This window comes from Polyodon spathula, chromosome 4, assembly GCF_017654505.1.
Source record: "Polyodon spathula isolate WHYD16114869_AA chromosome 4, ASM1765450v1, whole genome shotgun sequence".
Classification (NCBI taxonomy): Eukaryota; Metazoa; Chordata; class Actinopteri; order Acipenseriformes; family Polyodontidae; genus Polyodon; species Polyodon spathula.
Genome location: NC_054537.1, coordinates 40,531,567 through 40,550,241, shown reverse-complemented (window position 1 = coordinate 40,550,241; position 18,675 = coordinate 40,531,567). Strand labels below are relative to the sequence as shown.

At 36.6% G+C, this 18,675-nt stretch overlaps 1 protein-coding gene across 1 annotated transcript; it reads left to right on the top strand.

Annotated features, from left to right (window-relative positions):
• The first annotated feature begins 5,318 nt into the window (after nucleotides 1-5,318).
• On the top strand, nucleotides 5,319-18,388 carry LOC121313935 (piggyBac transposable element-derived protein 4-like). Its single transcript, XM_041246710.1, has 2 exons — nucleotides 5,319-5,506; nucleotides 17,746-18,388. Exons 1-2 carry the CDS (start codon nucleotides 5,319-5,321, stop codon nucleotides 18,386-18,388), a joined length of 831 nt encoding a protein of 276 aa, XP_041102644.1.
• The last annotated feature ends 287 nt before the right edge of the window (nucleotides 18,389-18,675 follow it).

Sequence of the window (18,675 nt, the reverse complement as noted above, 5' to 3'; positions counted from 1 at the left end):
GAGGACGCAAGGGCATCTTGCCCCCACGCACAGTGAGGAAGATGATTCGGGAGGCAAAGAAGAATCCAAGGGCCACAGTTGGAGAAATATAGAACTTGGTTGCATCTTGGGGTCACCAAGTCTCCATATCTACAATTAAACGCCACATCCATGCCAGTAGTCTATTTGGAAGGGTTGCCAGAAAAAAAAAAAAAAAAAAAAAAACATTTATTGAGAGCAACCAACAAATGTAAGCACCTGGAGTTTGCTAAACAGCATTGGCACTTGGATTGGAACCGAGTGATATGGTCAGAGACGAAAATAGAGCTCTTTGGCCACACACACCAGCGGTGGGATTGGCGTCAAAAGAATTAGGTGTATGCAGAAAAGAACCTCATACCTACTGTAAAATATGGTGGTGGATTTCTGATGTTATGAGGATGTCAATCATGAACTCTACCAAGTACCAGGACATTTTAGCCAAAAACCTGGTTGCCTCTGCCAGGAGGCTGAAATTTGGCCGCAAGTGAATTTTCCAGCAAGATAATAACCCCAAGCACACATCAAAATCCACAAAAAAAAAATCAATATTTTGCAATAGCCATCTCAGTCTCCGGACTTTAATCCCATTGAAAGCCTGTGTTTTGAATTGAAGAGGGCAGTCCATAAGCACAGACCGAAGGATATCAAGGATCTGGAAAGATTCTGTATGGAGAAATGCTAAGATCCCTTCCAATGTGTTCTCCAATCTCATAAAAAATTATAGAATTAAGGTAATCCCTATTCAATGTGATATTCTTTATATATATATATATATTATATATATATATAGTATAATATACAATTATATATATATATATATAATATATATATATATATATATATATATATATATATATATATATATATATATATATATATATATACAATGTTTATAGTGTCACAATTATTGGTTTTCAGTACTTTGTGCACCCTGTTCATCCTCCACACCGACATTTCGGATGTTAGTCTGGGGGCAGTCTTGTCCCGGGACGTCGTTAGAGTAGAACACCCCATCCTCTACATAAGTATAAAAATGCTCCATTGGGAGGGTAATTAGTCCGTCATAGAGAAGGAATGTCTGGTCATTAAATGGGCCACTCAGACCTTACGCTGCTACCGATTAGTCACTGACCACGGCCCACAGATGGTTAAGCAACATGAAGGATAACAACACCCAGATGACTTGGTGGTATCTGGCACTGCAACCCCTCATATATTTTATGACATACCATGCAGGGAAAGATCTCCAAAATGCGGATCACTTTTTCCGGGAGGGGAGTATAATGGGCAAGGTAGATTCAGCCGACTGTTCCTTCAGCTCCACTCTGAGCGGTGGGATATGTGACAGAGAGAGAATGAATCCTAGTCAAAAATCTCCCTCCAGACCTGTGAGGGCGCTGTACTACAGAAAAAGTGCGCCCTGTACTGAAAGGTTTGGCAGTTCATTCCAGGGTCAGTCGGAATCCAGCCATCCAGGAAGGGGGCAGAGTCACAATGCCAGAAGTCATCACCCTAATGTGGTACTTGATGTGTCACTCATGAATTGTGTCATGAGTGTTTGTTTGTTTTTGTCGTGTTTAATACTGTGCTTGTTTGTGATTTATTAGACAGTTAAACGCGATCCAGCAGCTGTCACTTAAGGCCAGCACGAACCTGGACACCACTGTACCTTTGTTCTCATATTGAATTGTATTTCACCGCTTGCACTGAAACCACTCACTAGGGACTTGTGATGTTATGTGTATTTGTGGGTGAAAAAGTAACTGTGCTATTATTTGGGTCTGCAACCCCTGCTTTAGAATAGTGTAATATACATAGCTGTGTATTGCCTAGGATTATTATTTGTGGTCCCCAGACCAGGATTAAAAATAAACACCATTGTACCTGGATTATCGTTTTCTGTCTTTTCATTGCTCACTGCATCACTCCTGCGCCTGCACGCTGCAAACCACTTTGCCACATGAACATATATAAGAAAACATATGGGCTCTATCCAACTGCATTGGTGACCATATTGGATTTATCAAAAATATTGAAAGATCTTCTCTGTTTTGTCAATTGAAGTGAAACTTTACATAACCTCAGGGAGATTGTCTGTGAAGTTTGTTAAAAGTCAAGTTGGTACATCAAAAAACATGGAGGCGACGAGCAAATCAAATTTCAACATATATTGTACTATTAATCTATGGTAGAATATAATACAAAGACTAGTAGATGCCAATGGGCTACTATGCCACAGGGGAAATACGGTCATAGGTCACGTGGTCTGGCGTGTGGACCCCGGTCATTGCTACTTGCAGATATTATTATTATTATTATTATTATTATTATTATTATTATTATTATTATTATCCAAAAAAGAACCCAGTATAAAAACCCTGTTTTTCTATTTATGGATTCTGCATCCTAATTGTTGGTCCCTCTTTATGATTGTATATTTATTTACAATCCAACATTTGTTGTCAATTTGTTTGAACCAACTGCGTAATCACAATGGAGTCAGTTCATTACTCACATTACTGCATTTAACATTATTAGTTTCCTTTACTCATAAACGGATGTTTTTCATTGCTGTGTAAACTAAAAAGAAGAAGAATTTTAAAATTCTCTTTTATTAGTAACTTGAAATTGCCTAAGTAAAACAAAACATTTACTGAGTAACATTTATAGCCTTTATATTTGTAAATAATATCATTTCAAATAAATGCAGTTTTTGAAATAAAACAAAGCTTATGTTAAGTTAATGGGGCTGCAGTCGGTAGCTACCCACTTTGCAACAGCACTGGTTAAAGTATAGTGCTTAGCTTGATTCATGGGTTTGCAGCGATCCTGCATTTCTAAAGTACTCTGTCGAAACTGACAGGTTTCATTTGTTGTTGTATTGTTGTTGTCTGTAGCAGAAGAAGAACTATTAGGAAATGTATTTTGAGAAGTGAGGGCATATAGGCAGAAAGATGGTACACTTCTGTGATACTGGAACTCACTTTGACAGTAGATACAAGTAGCCCTCTTTCTATCCAATGAACCATCAGAAATTTAAAAAAAAACCCAACAACTTCCTATTCACAAGTCCTTCAGTTTGAGTGCTTTGCTACATAATGCAGTTCTGTGACTAATTTTATATTCAAATGATGACTAAACTCATTCAAACCTGGCATGCACTCAAGTGCATTAAAATGCTACCCCAGTAAATGAATTACGGTATTCAAAGAGGGTCAAGACAGGCATGTCATTAACACGCATTAAAAAAATTATCTACAAAAGAATTAACGTGCGATTAATTGACAAACCTAATTTATTTATTACATCTTTAACTGTTTTTAGTGCTGGATGCTTCAATTCTGCTTTCACAATTGCTTTCGGTTATATTTAACATGACACAAACACAACAAAACAGCATATTTAGTGGCTTTACGAAATTAAACAAAATTCTGCTGCTCAGACACAATTTTAACTCCAGCATTACTGAAAAAAAAAACAGCCTCAAACATAGGATTTGATGCAGTTATAATGCTGAATAAGATAATGTTATTAAAATTACAGATCTGCATAGCGGTTAGTATGATAAGCCTACCTTCTTTAGACCAATGCTGTAAGGGAATAAGAACGCATCTGAAATAAATGACAGAAAATATTGCCGGAGGCCTTTTCTTTTAATGGTTATGATGGGAAACCATGGCTGTCCACAAAAATATGATAAAGCCCTCACCATAATAGGATTCATAAACATGCCTAAATACAATTTGTTGAAATGTGTTTCAGGAAAAGACAATCATTTACAACTTCTGAAGGGGATTTAGGATAAATATGTTTGTATGCAAATCCGCAAGACATTTTATGTACTGTGTTCCTGCAGTTCATGAAAGCATATTAGATTTATGGCATTGCATGTGGATAATTGTAAAGCGAAAATATTTGGAATTTATAGAAAGATCTCTTAGGAGGTTTGATTACAGTAAAATGAGTTATGCTTTCATGGGCATGTCATGAAAACAATCCCATAAAAATGTACTATAATTATTCAGTGACTCTGGTCTGTTGCATTTTCATGGCAGCCAACTACAATAGGGTTTCTTTTATTATTTGTAAACACTTTGTGATAACTCAGATAATACTCTAAACCACATCATTACCTAATGAATTTAAATTGTGCATGTTCTTCAGTGTGTTGTTAGCTTTGATAACTTAACTTGCTTGCCTAGTTGGCTTCCAAAGATAATGTCTTGTTGTATACTTCACAACATTAGATGCCACACTCTTGCTTCATTTTTAAAAATAATGTTCTGCTTGTATTGTTTAACTGATGCATTTAAAATCATATCGTGAAGGATGAAGTAAATTAATAGAGTATACATTTCAGTATTCTGTATTTCATCTTGATAAGGCTATATTCCTGGAACATATTGTAATATTATAATTGTACCATACAGTGTGTATGTAAGAATGTAGCATGTGTGCGAATAAACCACAACGGGCCGTGCAGTTCCCATGATATATATCACGCCTTGGGTGGTGAAAAGGCCTGAGGCACTTTTAACACGGCTACCTGTCATTTGTGGGAAGAAAAATAATTAAAATAATGAAAACACTTTTAAATTAAGACAAAACCAGAAACTTTTTATTGTGTATACATCCACAGTGTAATATAGTCCAAAATTTAATTAAATTAAATTAATTGTTCGCTTATAAAAAATAAATTGCACGTGTTCGTTTATTGTGAATTTCTGCATCGAAAGTGCCATCTCACTAGAATCTAGAGGACTGACCACAAGCTGTGATGATAGGCGGAGTTTCAAAAGACACTAAGGAAGTAAGAGAAGCAGCTGCGTTGGAGACTGAAGCTCATCTTGAAGTGAGTGTATGAACTCATTATAAGTGAGGCTCACATATTCTAGTATGTTTTCATCCTTTTGGATCTCAAAATATGTTTTTGTTACTTGTCGGACACCCTTGTTTATATTTTTATTTGTATTATTGTGTATTGTTTGGCCAGGTCGACCAATACGCCATCCGCCAGGTTATTGTTTATATTTTAAAAACCCTGTGAGGATGCGTGACTGATCAGCTACTGATTATTTAACTAGCTGACACACATCTTTATTAAACTTGTACAGACTATGGCTTTCTGCACTCATGGAGAGAGTGTCTAGGAGTACAGAATGGGAGCGAGCAGGTAAATTAAATAACTGAGAAATATAACAATTGCTAAGCGTGCTGACTTTAACACTGGCACAATACTAATTTGCCTTTTTGTTTTGTGTAGTTTTGTGTTTGTTTAAATCTTTTATTTTTCTATTATGGAGAAAAGGAAGAGCAATGGGCCACACGGCGATAGTGCCAGACCACCTGGAGAGACTGGTTCTCACCCTCAACGAGGCCAAAAGCCAATTAATAACGGTGCAGAGTACGGTCTTCTTGGGTCTCCGGCTGGATTCCCTCACGTTGCGAGCCTACCTGTTCTAGCCTCCAGCTCTGACATAAAATGGTTAGTGAATACTTGATCTGTGTTAGTTATATCCCAAGTATTGGCTCTTGGTCGACTTGTCTTTGGGGAACTGGGGTTACATCCGCATCCTATCAATTTGTTAATGCACAGAGAGAAGCAAACCTAAAGCATAAATCATCTTGTTAAGGAACAACGATATGCAGGCAATTCAATTCCTGAAAGTTCTCTATTGTACTCTTCTGGAAAAAGAAAGTTTCGGTTTTATACTCTAGGCTACTCTGCACAATAACCGTGGTTTATTGTGACTTGCCTTGAGGTACTGAAAGTTTACCATGGTACCAAGGGACATTTTCCATGGAACCCACTACAAGCGTATTTAGAGATACTAAAAAATTGTACATTAGAACAATCCTAAGTGCTTGTCTACAAATTTACATTTTTCTTTTAGTAATTCTAAAGGTATCACTATTGAGTGTTTTAAATCATTTTCTGATTGCTCACACTTATTTTCTGTCAGCTATTTTCACAAGGGATATGTCATTGTGGTGCAGCAGATTCTAAATAGGCACATAACTTGTTTCTTTAAAGCATATTACAGTATATGTACTAAACAGTTTATAACTAGGCAATATTATTAAATCCTGTTTCTTAATGTAAAAACAAAACAAACAAACAAAAAAATGCTATAAACACGTTAGTGTTCACTTTGACTGGTAGCAGCTCAAATATATAGAGAGCCAACAAGAGGTTTAATGTAATTAATTGAAAAACATAATTTATTATCAATTAAGGGTTTGTCAAATGCATACACTAAAATGATAGTTTATATATTTGTATGTTCACCCTATGGAAGCAGTTATACAGCTTTACTAGCAGAGTTGGATAACAAATTATGAAGTCTGCAGCTGCGGACTGTGCATCTGCCCTCCTTCATCCCACACAAAAAGCAGAGGGTGACCTTTGTCCATGCTCACAAGCTTCAGTTCAAAGGCACTCCCCGCAGCTCATACAAACCACACTCAGTTGGCACAAAAGGAAACTCAATTTGCAGGGAGTTGTACTATATACACTTTATAGAGGAACTTTACTCATTAGTATATGTAGTCCATTTCATTCAAAGGCCTCTGTGAAACAACAGGAGATCAAGTGTTTCTATAAGAAAATAGGAGCGCCTAAACCTTCTAATGAGTCTTTGGTTCCTGTGCTGTTGTTTTCAACTACTGGGTTCTCAGAAAGCGATCTTTATTTAACCCGTTTCATTCCAGATGAGCCAGTACAACATTTGTTTTCTACAAAGCAAGCAAGGATATGGAATAAATTCTATGATTTTTTTTTCTGAATTTGAAAACCGCAGTGTCATACAAACATTTTCCATTTTATATTCAAATCTGACGATCAGGTGTTTGTTTGCTAAATTATTCTATTTAACCCTTATCTTAGCACCATTTAGAGTTCTTAAAGTACTGACTAGACTTTGCTGTTTGGGAAATAATTATATTGATCAGATTTATTGAAGAAATCTTGAATTGTATAACTGCAATCTAGTTTAGCTGTTGAGAATGTCTTAATCCTAGATCTTACTATTTCTGACCATTTAGTTTTACGAAACAACACCAATTTGCCATATTTAAATTCCATTGTCCCCACGATGACCAAATTAGGAGTTAGTTGGTTTAAACAGTTTGAAAACAGAAGCAGTTTTATGTTTCGGCACATTTTGGCGAATTTGGTGGCGCCATTTTGATACTAAAATTTATTACAGCAACAGCTTCGCAAACTTGAAGTGAGTTTTGTTGTTGATGACATGCGTAAAGTTTCAGATCAATTGGTTCACTGGTTCCCAAGAAGATTTTGAAAGGTTGTTCCAAAAAATGAGTCAGGCTGCCATCTTGGTTGACGCAGGAGTGCAATTTTTTTTGCATCTGAACTGTAATCTACACGAGAAGAAGAAGAAGAAGAAGAAGAAGAAGAAGAAGAAGAAGAAGAAGAAGAAGAAGCTTCCTACCCATTCTGGCGTGGATGCCTAAATAAATAAATAAAAAATCTTTACAATAACAATATGCTTCCCAAGCCAGCTTGGAAGTCTAATAATAATAAAAAAAAATATTTACAAAACAATATGCTTCCCTGGCCATTCTAGCTTGAAAGCCTAATAATAAAAATCTTTAAAATTGCCTAATACACCAGCTTATTAACCACCAGTATTATGTATTATTTTTGGACAAGAGGTTATATTTTTGCAACTACATTTTGCTGCATTAAACAATATTGTAATTTAAAGCAAAGTGGTACTATAACATATGCATTCAAAGTATCAGTTTTATTGCGTTTTATTGATAAAAACGTTTCATTAGAAAGGAACTTTATATGACCAAGAAAAGCTTGAAACATACATTACACTAAGAATAACCCAAGTCTGTTGACTCTCCATTGCCTTTTTGTGCACTGTATGAATGAAACGTGTTCTAACAGGATCTTTTTACTCAACCAGAAGTAAAATATCGTGAACTCTGAGAAGAGACACCTCTGTTGTCTGTAGTACTGTTGCAGGAAGGCATTTAAACATTTCAAGCTCTAGAAGAGTGTTATAATTTTAGACTACCCCAAATAGAGGACATGTCGCTCAAAGACTGCTCTACTGATGGTCCCTCTTCAATTATATATATATATATATATATATATATATATATATATATATATATATATATATATATATATATATCGTGATATAATAGTAATTCCCAATAGGGGATTAGGCTTTTGGAGTTGCTGTATTTTAAACATTTGCTAACTTAACTTCAGCTGTAACACACATTCAATTCTTCATTTCCAATGCTGCTAACAGTAATTTCTAATATACATTAAAAGGGTGATTCATTAAGTTTCTCATTCAGGTTGCCTTCTGCGAGAAAGTTTGGAAACTCCTGATTCATAGAAATATAAATAATTACTAATTACTTCTGGCAAAACTTTTTTTTTTTTTTTTGCAGGTAGAACTTTTGACACGTCTTTAATAAGGAAAAAACAATATTGTATAATCAGTAGTATGTAATGAACTTTGTACCAAAGGAACCTTGCTCCTGGGATAAAGCAAACATGGTAAGAAAAATAAAGTGAAGACAGTAATACTGAAAATGCCCAATTTTCTCACTTTTTAAAACTGTGCATTTGACATGTCTTAATTTCACCTTTTTGCATGCTTACATTTTTTAAAACTCTTAATTATTGATACACAGCATTGTTTTTTCTTCTTCTCTGCATGTTTGATAAGTATTGATTTAGATGGCATGCAATACACTATTTCTGTTTTTGCTTCAGTTGCTTGACTTTAAATATAATTTCCTTTCTTAAAACAACCACTAGAAACAAAAAAGAACAATTTCTCAATTAAAATGACTTGAATTTAAAAGGAACTGTGAGCCCCAGTCATAGCTGTTTCTACTTAGTCACTAAATACACAAATGTAGCCACTTCAGCCCCCCAGCATCATAAAATACACATTAGAAACATCCCTCTCATCTGTTTTTTATTACGTTGGATGTTCTCCAAAATATACCTCTGCTCTGCATAGAGTTATTTGCTATGTGCAAGATTGAGAGACAGCATCCAGGCTCTACCTAATCAGCACCCATGGAAATGTATTGACAATAAAGGCAATATAATGGTTCATTACTAAGGGGAAGTGGAAAAGCAGATGCATCTATAATGATATCATCTTATGGTTGAACGGTAACATGTAAATATTTTTTTACATAGCAATTGATACTGATAACTCACTGCAGTACCCATTAATAACAGAGTGATCCTACACAGAGCAACATATGTTCCAAATCCATTGTGTTGCAGTAGCTTGAGTTAGGGATTTTCAGGTTAATATATTTGTATGCTAAAGGTTTTTAATTTTCTTCTCTGTGGAAGGGTCACTGTTAGTTGCATGGGCAGTTGACAACAGGGTAACATGAAGATGGAAATTGTGTTACCCCTGTTGATGGTGAAAGTATGCCCAGAAATAAGATACTTATTATACTAAAGCAACAGTCCCGGAGCCTTTCTAAAAGTTGGAGGGCCAAAGTTCAGGGTTAAGGGTGTAGCCAGGGGTGGGGGTTTGCAATGGTTTTCAGGAATAAATGAAAATATTATTTTGAGAATTTTATTTCGACAAACATCTCACCAAGTAAATGTATATGCAGAGTATAACAGTAACTACACAAGTGCCTTTTTTCCACTGTGCACATGTTTCTTTTGTCAAAGTGAGGGGGCAAAGCCCTCCTGACATCCCCAACTCCGGCACCCCTGGACTACATCACACACATATTACAACCTAGATGTTGTAATACTTCAGTTTGTTTTTACCTCTCTCTCAGGCAACCACTACTCTATTAAGAAATCCTTTGTGCCACAGTTCAACTATCCAGGCGCTCCCTATTGGTACCCTAGTTGTAAGGGTAAGGGTAGCTTATTAACTGGTCAGGACACAGGTAATGATAAGGTTATGTGGAGTTGCTCTTTCCATTTGTTGTTGCTCAATGTGGCACACATGCTACCCAAGCCAGCTTGCTTTGAACGTAGGCAGAACTCAGTTGATCCATGTCTAACTTCACCAATGACAACATGTAATTCAAGAATTTTTACTTATATCTGTGCTGCTATGTCTAAAAATCAGCACCCTAGACTAAGTTGATAGCATGTTTCACAACTTTTGCAGAGGTCTATCTTGACTAATTCAGGGCAGTTGATAGTGAAGCCACATTGTCCACAGATCCCTGATTTTAATCATTTTTAATGATGCTTGGTGGAGATGCAAACGAGGTTGAATTCAAAACCTTTGTGTTGGCTGGAGCCATGCTACCTCTTAGATGGATATCATACCAACTGTCATTAACTACACTAATAAAGTCAGCAGCTTGATTCAGAGTATCAAATGATAAAGATCAGATCTGCTCTGGTTAAAGCTAGTTGACCTATTGTCAGGTCAGCTTGCAGAGGTCTTGGATGTTAATTAGGGGTCACGCTGGTTTTCCATTAGGATGATATACATAATGTATATGCATACATAAACACATACATATGTTTCTCATCAATAACTTTCCTATACAAGTGATAAGTGTACAGACAATATTAACACAATACCCTACTATGACATTTTATTTTTTACAGGTAATAGAACACGATAAGCTTTAATCCAAGGTGAACATCAGTTTATCTTCATTGGACCAATCCACAAAGCTTTTAGTCAAGAGTTATATAAAAGAGTATTCAGTAAACGTGTTGTAGACAAAAACAGGTTTTGAATTGAATGAATAAAATTAAGCCATACAAAATATCATTGTTAGTTTGTACATGGAACACAAGGACAATATTTACAGTATTATCAGAGAACGAAATAAAGAACAACTACTAATCATTAAAGTGTGCACTCCACATTACTACAGTAATTATCTGTGCAACACAGGCAGTATATTTATTTATATTTCCCTAAATATACATTACCTTATTATCCTACATTGATATTTACATTTTATTATTAACTTCAATCTAAATCTGATTGACCAGAAAGGAATGCTTTTTGCTAAGGAAGATTTTACTTTACAAACAGCTTTGTCCCAAGAGTACTTGACCAAACCTTGAGTCAGCCCATGTCCTTTCCAATTGTAAGACTTCAACAAAGGTGAAAATAAATAATCCCATAAAGGAAATGACACCTTAATCACAACAATGGGGTATGCTTTGTATGTCAGGACTGAGGACCATGTATTAAGATTTTGAGGATACAGGGGGAGGGGTGTCTGGATACAAATATAAATATATACATACAAGACATGAGTTAAATACCGGTGCAGCTGGTTTCTTTATTTAGTATAAGAGAAAATGTAGCTTATAAAAAAATACACCTGACAAGTTTTCTTTTTGTATTTTTAATGTAGTTACTAAAAAATGTAATCCATCAGAATTCTCTGCTGAACCCCCTTTTTAGCCCTGTTGACCTGTGACCTCACAGGTCAGGCTGGTCGTTACCATCATTTTGTACTCTTTATTCAGGCTCCTGTGAAGCAAGCTGCTCACTCTGTGTTTCCTTGGCAGATTAATGACAGCTAATAATATCTTATGTTTCTGGACACTGCCACATAATGAGCTGTAGTCCCAGTGGGTCCAGAAGGTGTCACCACGAACAAATTCACTGGAGCTCTGCATAATTAGCATGTAAAAGGAATGATCATCAGGGAGGAAGATGGATTGTCCAAAAGCAGAGAGAAATACCCCTTTCCCCGGCACCCATAAGAAAAAAAAAGCTTCCTGCCGTGAGTATATTCTTGATAACAAACTATGGACAGGTTACCTTCATGGTAACATTATTCCTGAACGGCTGATGGCAAAATTTCATTACAACACTACTAATGGTGAAATATTTTCTGTGAAATGTCAGCATATGTAAATGAGGTTGGGGCTTCGTTTCTGTGTCGAGTTTTCTTTAAAATTGCTGCAACCATTTTTTTTCCCCACTATGAGTGATTTCGGCTGCAAAATAAACATAGGCTTTTTTTTTTTTTTTTATGTGAGTCTTAATTAAACAAACTTTCTTTTCACATCATAATCACATTTCATTATATCCTTAAAACATTTCCCAAATTATATAAATTTCAATATTACACTTAAAAAAACTGTTAAAATGTGCTTTGTTTCACTTCACACACTAATGTTGGTCTTATAATTAATATAATATACAATATATTGTAGCCTCTATTCAAACAAGACCAAAAATTGGGACTTTGTGTGTTCTGTGTTGAACTTGTAGGTGTAGGTGTAGGTGTGTGTGTGTGTGTGTGTGGTGGAGGTGGGGGGGGGGGGGGGGGGTGTTTATCTTTTTTTTTTTGGCAATTTACATTATTGAATCACTGTTATTTCATTGCTGTGTGTGTATGAGCTGCTGCTGCCTGTTTACTTTACTTTGTGAGTGTCTCTGCCTGCCTCTTGCTGTTCGTAGGGCTGTCAAACGATTAAAAAAAAAATCCTGATTAATCGTGTGATAAAAAATAAATTAATCTAGATTAATCGTACTTTTAATCGAATATTTAAACAACAATAAAAGAAACAATTTGTTTAGAAGGAGTTCATTATGAAGTAAAAACCGACCAAGAAAGGACCATCCCAGCTCTTCTCCAACTTGCTCTTTATTACATTAGGATCTATAGAAAGATTTTTGCCTAGCTTGGATGTTTTTTTTACCACTTTAAATATATTGGTTTCAGTAATGATACAGAATACAAGGTATACAATGTGCTCATTTTACTTTTGTTCACAAATGTTTGCATTGTCAAAAACTTTTTTTTTTTTTTTTTTTTTTCCCCAATTCACTTTAAACATGCCAACTGGATTTTGCTTGTATCTCATGCAAACACAGTAGACATCCGTTCATTTGTGCAGACAGAGACCGAAGTGTGTATAATAAGTGGAAAACACAAATATATATGCATTTCAATATACCCCTGTGCCGACAGCTAAAAAAGTTACATTACATACCTACCGGTATATTATATCCGTTGCTCAGATGCAGAGGGAGCTGGTTTTAAAAAATCACTGCTCTTGCTTTGAGTTTTTCATTTGTAGCCGGCTTTGTCACTCAGACTGCCAGGCTAGGGTTAAGTCTGCTTTCTGATCGCTTGCCAGTGGTTTCCAAAGCAGTGAACAAAATAAATATGACAAAATCCAACAGACAAATGTTACTAATACATAAACACATTTTGCTTTACTTTCGTGTGAAACTCAGCCTGCCAGTATAGGTAACTGTCATTTTTTGTCAAAAGAATCACAGGGAAATTTTTAAAAATAAACTTTTTATTTTTTTTTTTTTTTTTTTTTTTTTAAAACTCCTGCGCATTTGGTGCTTTTCACCATATTATTTTTTACTTCTGATCTTGCGTCCACTCTAGAGGGGTATTGCTGTGGCTCCTGTCAGTTTCATTCAGTCATTGAGAGGTTTTCTCTGCTTTTTACGGTGAAAAAATGACTAGAGAGCTGTGGATGGAAAGGGAAAATTGTAATGTCAGACCTAGTTTGGCATAGGACCACAAAGGGTTAAAGGGCGGAGACATTTCACAGCAGCAAGCAGAGTAAAAAAATGACACAGGAACTTGTTTTACAGCTAAGACAAAACTGGGGAAACACTGAAAATCTGATGCATTGGACTTATAGTTATATTAAAACATTTATTCTGTCTCATGTGTTTTAATATATATATATATATATATATATATATATATATATATATATATATATATATATATATATATATATATATATATATATACATACATACAGCTCTGGAAAAAATTAAGAGACCACTGCAAAATTATCAGTTTCTCTGGTTTTACTATTTACAGATATATGTTTGGGTAAAATGAACATTTTTGTTTTATTCTACAAACTACTGGCATAAGTTCATATTCATTTTTGAACAACACAATACTAATGTTTTAACTTAGGAAGAGTTCAGAAATCAATATTTGATGGAATAACCCTGATGTTCAAGCACAGCTTTCATGCGTCTTGGCATGCTCTCCACCAGTCTTTCACATTGATGTTGGGTGACTTTATGCCACTCCTGGCACAAAAATTCAAGCAGCTCGGCTTTGTTTGATGGCTTGTGACCATCCATCTTCCTTCCTTCCATTGTCCTGCTGGAAAAACCAATCCTCAGATTTGGGGAACATTGTCAGAGCAGAAGGAAGCAAGTTTTCTTCCAGGACAACCTTGTACTTGGCTTGATTCATGCGTCCTTCACAAAGACAAATCTGCCCGATTCCAGCCTTGTTGAAGCACCCCCAGATGAGTCCAATTTTCAGCTTTGCCCAACACCTGGTCATCTAATGGTTAGATGGAGACCTGGAAAGGCCTACAAGCCACAGTGTCTCGCACCCACTGTGAAATGTGGTGGAGGATCGGTGATGATCTAGGGGTGGTTCAGCAAGGCTGGAATCAGGCAGCTTTGGCATGAATCAAGCCAAGTACAAGGTTGTCCTGGAAGAAAACTTGCTTCCTTCTGCTCTGACAATGTTCCCCAACTCTGAGGATTGGTTTTTCCAGCAGGACAATGCTCCATGCCACACAGCCAGGTCAATCAAGGTGTGGATGGAGGACCACCAGATCAAGACCCTGTCATGGCCAGCCCAATCTCCAGACCTGAACCCCATTGAAAACCTCTGGAATGTGATCAAGAGGAAGATGCATGGTCACAAGCCATCAAACAAAGCCGAGCTGCTTGAATTTTTGTGCCAGGAGTGGCATAAAGCCACCCAACATCAATGTGAAAGACTGGTGGAGAGCATGCCAAGACGCATGAAAGCTGTGCTTGAACATCAGGGTTATTCTATCAAATATTGATTTCTGAACTCTTCCTAAGTTAAAACATTAGTATTGTGTTGTTCAAAAATGAATATGAACTTATTTTCTTTGCATTATTCGAGGTCTGACAACACTGCGTCTTTTTTGTTATTTTGACCAGTTGTCATTTTCTGCAAATAAATGCTCTAAATGACAATATTTTTATTTGGAATTTGGGAGAAATGTTGTCAGTAGTTTATAGAATAAAACAAAAATGTTCATTTTACCCAAACATATATCTATAAATAGTAAAACCAGAGAAACTGATCATTTTGCAGTGGTCTCTTAATTTTTTCCAGAGCTGTGTGTGTGTATATATATATATATATGGTACGTTGAAATTTCGTTCTGTTTGGTATTTTATTTTTAAACACTGAAACTCAGAATTTGTTATTGTAGGGTGACATTGGTTTTATGTTGGGAAATATTTTTAAGAAAAATAAAAAACTGAAATATCTTGCTTGCATAAGTATTCAACCCCTGTGCTATGGTAGCTCCCAGTTTGTACCGATGAAAGAAATTGCCCTAACAAGGAACAAATACCTTACCATTGGCCTCCACCTGTGAACCATTAAAGTTGCTGTCACATTTTCTGGATAAAAACCCCACTGTTGAAGGATCATTGGTAAGGCTGTGAATCTGAAGGAAAATGAAGACCAAAGAACATTCTACAGACGTTAGAGATAAAGTAATACAAATGCATAGATTAGAGAAAGAGTACAAAATAATATCCAAGTGTTTGGATATCCCAGTGAGCACAGTTGGATCAATAATCAGGAAGTGGAAGCTGCATCACACCACCAAGGCACTGCCAAGAAAAGGCTGTCCCTCAAAACTCAGCGCTCAAACAAGAAGGAGACTTGTGAGAGAAGCCACAGAGAGGCCAACAATCACTTTGAAGGAGCTACAGAGCTCAGAGGCTGGGAGTGGAGTAATGGTGCACCAGTCAACAATATCAAGAGCTCTGCATAACACTGGCCTGTATGGGAGGGTGGCAAGAAAGAAGCCGTTACTCAAAAAGTACCATCTGAAAGCTTCTCTGGAGTTTGCCAGAAAGCATGAGAGTGACCCAGCTGCGATGTGGGAAAAGGTTTTGTGGTCAGTTCAGACCAAGATAGAGCTTTTTGGCCAAAACTCCAAGCGCTATGTGTGGCGCAAACCTAACACTGCCCATGCCTCAAGACACACCATCCCTACAGTGAAGTATGGTGGTGGCAGCATCATGCTGTGGGGATGCTTCTCAACAGCATTGGCTGGGCATCTTGTTACAACTGAAGGAAGAATGGATGGAGCAAAATACATGAAAATACTGCAAGAGAATCTGCTTCAGTCCGCTAAAAAACTGAAGCTTGGGAGGAAATTCACCTTTCAGCAGGACAATGATCCCAACCACAAGGCCAAAGCAACATTGGAGTGGCTCAAGAACAAAAAGGTGAATGTCCTACAGTGGCCCAGTCAAAGTCCTGATCTCAATCCCAATCCCAACCTGAACAACCTGGAGCAAATCTGCCAAGAAGAACGGGCCAAAATCACTCCGACACTGTGTGCAAAGATGGTACATACTTACCCCAAAAGACTTAAAGCTGTTATTGCAGTGAAAGGTGGCTCTACCAAATATTAATGTGTGGGGTTGAATACTTATGCAAGCAAGATATTTCAGTTTTCTTATTTTTCTTAAAAATATTTCCCAACATAAAACCAATGTCAACTTACAATAATTGATTTAATTAATAATTGGTTTAAGTGTTTTAAAATAAAATATCGAACAGAACAAAATTTCAATATACCTTTTGTAATTCAGTAATATGAGAGAATTGGCCAGGGGTCTGAATACTTTTTCAAGGCACTGTATATATGTTTTTACATCATTTATAACTATCAAGAAAGAAGGATATAAGCAGATCATGTTTCAGGAACTAAATTTATCAGCTGAGGTTTATGCTCCTTATTACCGAAAATAATGGAGTGAAGAGATTATTTTATTTATAAATATGTATTTGTATATATGTTTTTCTAAGCAGAATACATAATTATAAACAAATAAATAAACTACCTTGTTGAATAAAAAGAGAAAAGCTTGTATGACTTCTGAAGTATTTTACGTTCCTGTGGCAGAGTTGGCTGCAGCTGTGACGTCAGATCAGGGAAGCAGTACACAGACAGTGGTACAGTGCTGAAAATGACCACAGCCATATATTTTTTAAATAACAAATCAAACACTTTAAACAAAATGCAAAGAAAGCACAAGAAAAATACTAACAAATACGGTAGTTCCCCAAACGAGTACCTTTTTGGATCTCTCACTAGTAGCATTAGCTTTCTCTTTCAACTCTTTTAACCCTTTGAATAGTACGAACGTACCAGTATGTCATTGAATTAATGGTCCCCAGGGAGTACGAACGTACCGGTACGTTTTGCAAATTTTGAGCTTTGAACTTGAACTTTGAACTTGAATTACTTAGTCTGCAAAACTGCTGATAATCTGATATTATAGCACTAGGTGTCTGTAACACCTTGTAGAGGTCTGTTTCACCATCTACCAGATATTTATGGAATTACACACAACAAACCCAGTCACAAAATGTCAACAATGTCTGGAAAACAACGATAAATGATATGTGGGAAAGAAGTATTAGAAAATTATTATATTGAATTACGATTTCGATTTAAATTCTTCTACTGAATCGGGTGTTAGTGAAAATATCAGTGAAGAATATTTAACTATTATTTAATATTTAAAAATATTCAACATCGAGTGGCAGGCATTCAGCGAAGAGCCAGCACTAAGCTGAAAGAAATTCGCCAAAGAAATTCAGGTTTAATCTGAACAAAGAGTGTTCTCTGTCTAATGACCCAAGCAAAAATGTTTTTTGACGAAGAGATTGTGTCACATATTGCAGGCGAAACGAATATGTTTGCCGGGAAACTCAGGTGGGAGTCAGTTCAAAGCTGCGTAAGTGGGTGGACACAATGATGTCTGAAATGTACATCTTTTTGGCTATCGTTCTGCTCATGGGCTTGATCAAAAAGAAATCCCTGAAAGAGTACTGGTCCACTGATCCTGTTATGGCAACTCCTTTCTTCTCTACCCTCTTTTCTCTTGATCGTTTCCTTCTTCTCGTGAGGGCTCTTCATTTCTCTGATAACAGCCCCGGTGAGATCGCGGACACCCTAAGGAAAATCAGAAAAATAATAACTGCCCTCCAAGAAACATTTACCCGAGTTTTCTGCCCTTTCGAAGATGTGTGCATTGAAGAGTCGCTTATGCTGTGGAAGGGAAGACTCTCATTCAAGCAGTACATTCCATCAAAGCGACATCACTTCGGCATCAAATTGTTCATCATCTGCAATGTGAAGACCGGGTATATTTTGAATTTTATTATTTATACTGGTGGCACTACCGATATTGTTCATGTCTCAGAGCTCGGTGTGTCCAGCTCTGTTGTCCTCAGTCTAATGAAACCTTACCTGGACAAAGGCAACATTGTCTACACTGATAACTGGTATAACAGCCCAGCGCTATTTGAGTGTCTGCACAGCTAAGACACCGGTGTGTGTGGCACCATGCGAGCAAACAGGAAAAGAATGCCTCAGTTGAAAAAAAAAATTAAAAATGAAGTCCAGTTTTTACACACAGACAAGTTGCTGGCTGCAAAGTGGCATGACAAAAGAGATGTGCATGTCCTCACCTCAGTGCACAGGCCTGTGATGAAAGTGACCGACAAAGTTGATCCTGCCACTGGGGAAAACAAGGTGACACCGGAGTGTGTGCTGGAGTACAACCAGAAGATGGGCTTGGTGGACAAATCGGACATGCAAATTAGCTTTGC